Source organism: Arachis duranensis, chromosome 5, assembly GCF_000817695.3.
Source record: "Arachis duranensis cultivar V14167 chromosome 5, aradu.V14167.gnm2.J7QH, whole genome shotgun sequence".
NCBI classification, from domain to species: Eukaryota; Viridiplantae; Streptophyta; class Magnoliopsida; order Fabales; family Fabaceae; genus Arachis; species Arachis duranensis.
In genome coordinates, this window is record NC_029776.3 from 92,190,779 (window position 1) to 92,198,366 (window position 7,588).

Consider the following 7,588-nt stretch of genomic DNA (forward strand, 5'->3'; position numbering starts at 1 on the left):
ATTTGATCAGAATTCAAGCCAATCTACTATCCATGAAACTCTGCTGTTGTCTCATTTCTTCTTTGCGTTTTATATCTGATTTTTTAGAAAAAAGACAAATAAAAAAAATTCTACTATTCAAAATCGATATCCTCACCAAGCTCAAAATTTAAAAGTTTTACTCTTATATAAAAAAAGTAAACGACAAGGAATTGAAGTAAGGAGAAAAAACACATTGTTTGGGTCTTCATAGCACTTTAATTATACCTTCTTCTCCTTCATGGTTTTATATTAAAATTTATGTTCTTTAGTTTTATCTTTTTTGTTTTAATCAATGAAAAAAAGACAAATATGTGAAATATAGTAAAAGTCATCGAGAGAAAATGCAAAAAAAGAAAGAGATCTTGGAGAAAAGCTATAAATTATGTCAATCTCTTTTGTAATTGTTTCTGTTTTATATTCATGAACCTAAGAGATTTTTCTTACTAAGTTGAGTGAGCACTTAGTGTTGAGTGTTTAGCGAGTAAACCTAATCAAATCAAGTTTGGTTAGAAATTTGGTTTGTTTTTGATAGGATTAGGTAGAATTTTTGGAAATTGGTGTTTGTAAATCTTTGATAAAGATAGTAAAAATTCTACCATAATTATAATGGAAACTGAATGTAGATCACATTGCACATAGTAGTTGAATAAGAATATATGACTATGTTATTTTTTCTTTTCTGCTCTTTCTGTTTTGCTTGTTATGAGATAAAATAAAATTATCTCTTACTTAATCATCTTCATAGAAGTCACAGCAATACAATGAATAAATTTTTCATCATTACTCTATTTCTAATTCATTTAGTAAGAGATAAAATGAATTTGTGTCCTACATATATATAATCAATATTACATACTTTACAACAACTTTATTTTAAATCCCAGTTTAAAATTTAAAAGTGTACAAAATTAAGAATTTATAAATTCAATCTCACTTTTTTTTTAACTATTGAGAACCTTAAATAGCAATTATAATATAAAAAATGTATGATATAAAATTAGAATATTAGCAAAAGAGAAAATTAAGAGTTATTAGATGGAGATGTAAAATTAAGCCTTGCTCATACATGGACTTTTCGGGTACGAAATGAGCCACTTCAAATAGGTTCATTGCTCCGACTCAGAATACTATTAATTCGGCATGGGCTGTATGATCTCTCAGTCGTTTACCGGATAAATTGATAAATTGAGCATTTTCTTTGCTAAATCTTAAGGCGATTTCCTACTCATTAGTTCATATAATTTATATTTTACTGTAATTTATACTTCAAAGATTAAAAAGTATATACTTAATGTGATTATACTTCAATGATTAAAAGCTAATATTCATTGCGATTTATGTAGTACCAAAAACAATTGGAATCAAGAACTAATCATCTCAACATTTACACGCACAGTAGCGCAGATAATCATAAACATAAGCAATAAAGCAGCAGAAGATATGGCTACCTGGAATAAGAAAAAGAGTGAATGCTATTCGATTGCTTCTAGATATACCTTGGCTTTTTAATTTTACTATGCGCCAGTTGAGTTCTTGTCGAAATAGTGCAGAAGGAGAGAAAGTTGGAATTCAATTTAAAAGTTAAAATGTCAGCTCAAAATTAAAATTTTTTTTAAAAAGTAATGCACGACCAGTTAAAAAAAGCTTACACTTTAGAATTTAAATGCTGAACCCAGTATGTAATTATTGTAATGCTAGAGTAGAATCAACTCCCCACTATCTCACAGTGTCCAAAATTAGAAAATGCCTAGAAAAATTTTCTCAACAACCCAAAAAACAAAAACATAAAAATGGTAGCTATAGTTCTAAGAACAACTCAAAAGGAGAAAACAAGTGAAAGAGAAAACTCATTTGGCAGCAATACTAATCTGATAAATTTAAAAGATAAGAAACTTGAAAATTTTTGTAGCTAAAATTATTTTTTCTCAAAAAGTAGTAGTTATTGCAAAATCTAAAACTCTAAAATCCGTGACTAGTTTTCATTGATAAAACTCCAGTACTAATTTCTCTACCCAACAAGGCAACAATTTTTCTCCTTTCTTCACTTTATTCTTCATATTCTTTATTTATATTTTTTTTTTACTTAGGAGTTAATTTTTAAATTTTTCATCTAATTTAAAAATATCTATTTTTATTCTTGCTGTCAGTCCAAGATGAATATTTTATTTTATTGCACTAATAAAATCTGTGTTTGGTTAAAAAAAAAAAAGGAACACGGATGGAATTTCTTACTCCCTCACTTCAACTCGTGTTCATCCTTTCTCCCCACCTCCACCGTCGGAACTGTTGATGGTAAAGGACATCTGAATTACTTTAGGAAGCAGGTGTGGTAATGGGGCTATTTGTGTTTGCGTGGATCATGGGACATGTTAGACCTTTCTGGGAGACTTGTGCAATAGAATATGCTTGGCTGATGTCAAAAATAAATTATTCGACCAACTGATTAACAAAAACTTGTTCACTTAATAATAATAATAATAATATATAGAGTGAACGATACAAGCTAAACCACAATAAAATGATGTATAATGATCATACAGTGCTTGTATTAAATTCTCAATAGTTGAATTTTTAATAATCGCTGTAAAATATTCAGCTTAGCTTTTATCCATTTTCATTTCTGGTCTTAATTTTAGGGTTTTCGGTGTAATTTGAATCGGTTTTGAGTCAAAAATTCATCTTATTCGAACACTAATTTTATTTGTGGTGTAGTTTGAATTGGATGTTTTTTTTTAATCGGATCCGATCCGATCCAATTTCAAGCAGTTTGGATTGGATTGAATTAATAGTTTTGTAAATTAAAAAAATTAAATACATATAACAAGTCTTAATATTAAATTTTACATAATCAACAATGACATAACAAGTGTCAAAAATATTTTAAAAAACTAACGATAACATATAAATTGAAATAAAATTATAGATTAATTAAAATAAATAACATTTTAAACATAAAATATTTATTAAATCGATTTAAATTGAATTAAATAAACAATTTAATTTAAATAGGTTTGGATTTGAATACCTACTTCATTTATATATTTGTAGTGAAAGAAAACCATAGCAGCGCCGAATGATTATGTATCCATCTTGCCTCGAATGCGTAAAACGACTTGGTGTTTATTTTACCATCATCAAAATTTAATTAACAATTTTTCTCTTACAATTTAACGACTTCTCACTTGATTGTGTTGATAGGCAATTAGTATTTGCCGTGTTTTGGACTCCACTGAATACCATGAAGGCATGAACACAGAAACTTCCCTTAAAGCTTATTATATACAACAGCAACTACCAAGTATTGATGAAGAACAGTTATAAAATTATAAAGAAAATTAAGTTGACTTGAAAGTCTACACGGGTCCTTTTCAATACTTTTCATTTCAAAGAAGAAATTTACCGATCTATGTGTCCATTTATGTATAATATCAAATATCAATAAAAATCGTTGTTCAAAATATCAACTCTGAAGTTTCCATCTACACAGTCATCACCATGTCAAAAGCTTTCTACTTGTTATGTGCATTATTCTCCACCATATTCATGACATATTATGCTGATTCATTACCAATTTGTGCTCCTTCTGATTGTGGTAATGATGTTTCCATTAAGTACCCTTTCTGGAAACGTTCCGGCACCACCGTCGGAGAAGTTTGCGGTTATCCGGAGTTTGGTCTTGAATGTTCAAAAAAAGGCTACCCTATCCTCCAACTGAAAACTGACAAATACTATGTTACAGACATAAACTATGTGAATCATTCAATCACACTTGTTGACATTGATGTGATGAACGATACATGTCCAAGGGCAAAGAACAACGTTTCCATAGGGAACATACCTTTGTCTTTCAGTAATTTGGATATGAACATCACTTTCTACTTCAATTGCAGTTCTCAGCCTTCAGTGGTTGGTGCCGTGCCTATCAAGTGTTTGATAAATGGTGAGGGGAAGAAGTCTTATGTGTTTGAGGTTGGAACGGATATTGGTGGTAGGACTTGGACTAACTCTTGTGATGCTGAGGTTACGGTGGCAGTGAAGCATGGTGAGATCAAAAGTGATGATGACTTGATCAATGGGTTTGGTGCAGCTATGAGCAAAGGGTTTGTTCTTGATTGGAACAGAGCTGTGGATTGTGCTGAGTGCGAGCTTTCTGATGGGTATTGTGCATATAATGGAACTGCTAGGCAAACCTTGTGCATATGCAAAGATGGCAGAATTGTTGCCAAAAGTTGCAAAAAAGGTACGCTGTTTTCAGATTAAATTTTTAATTACATCTTAAGTCCCAATAATGTTTTGAACCACAAGATCATGCAAGTGTAGCAACAAAAGTACTAATCAAGATGTTGAGATAAGCAATGATATGTTGAGAAAAATACTAGGTATTAATCTAAATTATTTTATTTGTGAAAATCATAGAAAACTGAAATCTCTAAATAAAGTTGCCACTGAAAGAAAGTACTAAGTAGCCTTCATTCCAGTGATATACATATATTTATGGACTCAGGAAGGCATTGTGTACTTTTGTGGACTACAAGTATTGGTGTTTATATGCGCAGAATGTTTTGCTTTGAATCTTGGAACCATTGAACAACATTAATTCTGCTCTTGGTCTCATTCTTACAGCTGCAGGTAATCGCTGGACCAGACTAAAGAAAGTCATTATTGGTAATACATCCAAAGGTTTCCTTTCATATTTTTCTTTTATGGTAGTTTCGTATTATATTGGCCAGAATCTTCAGAAATCATCAACTCTTCTTCACTGAGGAATAGTAAACAAGCGCTAAGGCTTGAGAACATTTCTCTTCTTTTCTCAAGTATAAAAAAATTTAAATTTTTATATCTTTTACAATACTTTTTTCTTAAATTGGAAATAACATTTAAAATTGAATATCAGTTGCTTTATGCATGGCAATGGACATGACTCTTTAGTGATATGAACATTTGTATCTTACTCTTTTACTCTTTTACTATGCATCTGTCCACTTCAACTAGTTTTTCAATTGTTCACATTAAAGGGGTAGACCTTGAAATGGTTTCTGTCAATTTCAAGCCAAATATCATAACTTTCTTAAGGAAAATCCCAACAGTATACCAGATTACACTGATTTATTTTGGTTTTTTTTTCATAACAAAAATTTATAGAATTAAAAGTATTAGACGTTCCTCTAATTCTTTATTTGTTAATTAACAGGTGCTACAACAGCTGCAGTAATTGCAGGATTGATGAGTATTTGTTACTTTACATACAAGTTACCAAGATGGCGAGAAAAATATAGCTTTCCAACAAAAGGTAACCAGGATATTGAAACTTTCTTAAAAAATCATGGCGTGTTAACTATAAAACGATATAAATTCTCTGATGTGAAGAAAATGACCAACTCCTTCAAAGTTAAACTAGGACAAGGTGGTTTTGGTGTTGTATACAAGGGAAAGTTATCCGATGGTTCTAATGTGGCAGTCAAAATGTTGAATCCATCCAAAGGAAATGGTAAAGAGTTTATCAATGAAGTAGCTAGCATTAGTAGAACTTCTCATGTTAATGTTGTCACCCTTTTTGGATTCTGCTTTGAAGGCCGCAAGAAAGTTCTTATTTATGAATTTATATCAAATGGTTCCCTTGACAAGTATATTTATAGAAAGGAAGGAGTTGAAACTACTACATTGTTGAGTTGGGATAAGCTGTATCAAATTGCCAAAGGGATAGCTAGGGGGTTAGAGTACTTGCATAGAGGATGCAACACTCAAATTTTACATTTTGACATAAAGCCACATAATATTCTTTTGGATGAAAATTTTTGTCCTAAGATATCAGATTTTGGACTAGCAAAACTTTGTCCTGGGAAGGAAAGTCTTATTTCCATGTCAGATGCTAGAGGAACAATAGGGTATATAGCTCCAGAAGTATGGAATAGACATTTCGGCAAAGCTTCTCATAAATCTGATGTTTATAGTTACGGAATGATGCTTCTTGATATAGTGGGAGGAAAGAAGAACATTAATGTAGAAGGGAGTCAAACAAGTGAGATATATTTCCCTGATTGGATATACAAAAAGCTTGAGCAAGGCACTCAATTAGGACCTGAAGATGGAGTGGTGGCAATAGAGGAAAATGAATTGGTTAAGAAAATGACGATTGTGGGTTTATGGTGTATTCAAACAATTCCAAATGATAGACCTACAATGAGTAAAGTTGTAGAAATGTTAGAAGGCAGCATAGATTCCATAAAAATGCCACCAAGACCTGCTCTGTCTTCTCCTGTAAGATCGATTGCAGAATCTTCTACTTTGTATTAGTACATCACATTATATTCAAAAGTTCGTCATTGGGCACTATGCACATATTGGTTCTTGTGGGCATTCACTAAGATAAGTACTTGATCTTACTGCCTAGAGCAAGAATGTTATTTTTCAAATTTTCACGTTAAGGGCAAAGAAATAATAATAATAATAATAATTGGTTGTGCAATGCTATGAGTGTTACTAGTTATGCTTTTGCTTCTGCTCTTCTCAGGCATTAGTTGTGATTGGTTCTAGAAAGATAACAACTTAAAGATTATGATTCTTGGACAGAGACAAGGAATGTTTGATGGATCAATATATATAGAGAGAAAAAAATTGTCCACAATTCCCAACTGATTCATATCCTACATGAATCTAAGATAACACATTGCTATGATGAAAAAGAAGGAGCAGAACTTCATTGCAGCGTGTCATCAACTTCAATACAAATCATCTTCATTTAATTTCTTTGACTATTCACAAATTACAATCTATTGAATTTTCCCTAATCCAATTGGTATTATAAAATAAAGTAAAGTAAATCTTGTTAGATACACCACTAATGATTGGGTTAGAGATATAAAAATAACTAATAAGAAAAGCACTTCAGAATTTGAATTTTATTTTGATTCTAGTATAATGTTTTTGTCTTAGCTCTCTCCACAACAAAAGTAGAATATACAGTAACAGTATTGTGCGACACAAACAGTATGGTTAAGAAGAGGTTTTGGAGAATTAAACGAGAAATATAATACCCCCACAATAATATTTTGTGATAATAAATTAGTTAGTGCAAAGAGTAAAATCTAATATTTTATAAAAGGTTGAAGCATATTAATATATGATTTCATAAAATTAGAGAATTAATAAATGAGAAAGAAGTATTAATTGAATATTCAGTTCAAGAATAAGTTGTAAATATCTTTACAAAATCATAGAAGTTGAACTATTTTACAAATTCAAAAAATGCTCGAAATACTTATTTCTATGAATTTGATTCAAGAGAGTGACAACGTTTACAAACTAAATCAAATTTGAGTTGAAGTAATCACTACCATACCTCTAAGAATTTTAAATTAATCAAGCCTCTACCAGTAGGAATTAAAAATTGAAGATCTTTGACCAGTCATAAGTATTGCTTAGTTATTAAGACAAGCCTATAAACTACTACAAATTAGACCTTATAAACTTTTAGATTTATTGATAAATAAAATTCTCAAAATAGCAAAACTTATGCTATATGTTATTTGAAAACAAAATTAAAGGGATTGGAGTACTTTTCAATTGG

At 30.6% G+C, this 7,588-nt stretch overlaps 1 protein-coding gene across 1 annotated transcript; it reads left to right on the forward strand.

Moving 5' to 3' along the window:
• Positions 1-3,341: 3,341 nt before the first annotated feature.
• LOC107490350 (LEAF RUST 10 DISEASE-RESISTANCE LOCUS RECEPTOR-LIKE PROTEIN KINASE-like 2.1) lies at positions 3,342-6,479 on the forward strand. Its single transcript, XM_016111126.3, has 3 exons — positions 3,342-4,261; positions 4,645-4,686; positions 5,213-6,479. Exons 1-3 carry the CDS (start codon positions 3,517-3,519, stop codon positions 6,313-6,315), a joined length of 1,890 nt encoding a protein of 629 aa, XP_015966612.3. The 5' UTR covers positions 3,342-3,516; the 3' UTR covers positions 6,316-6,479.
• The last annotated feature ends 1,109 nt before the right edge of the window (positions 6,480-7,588 follow it).

What these genes read in the sequence shown, in the direction of transcription:
- LOC107490350 (XM_016111126.3), top strand. Translation starts at nt 3,517, where the DNA reads ATGTCAAAAGCTTTCTACTTGTTATGTGCATTATTCTCCACCATATTC. An exon ending in TGCCAAAAGTTGCAAAAAAG is followed by an intron (nt 4,262 to 4,644) that starts GTACGCTGTTTT and finishes TCATTCTTACAG; the next exon opens with CTGCAGGTAATCGCTGGACC. An exon ending in ACTAAAGAAAGTCATTATTG is followed by an intron (nt 4,687 to 5,212) that starts GTAATACATCCA and finishes GTTAATTAACAG; the next exon opens with GTGCTACAACAGCTGCAGTA.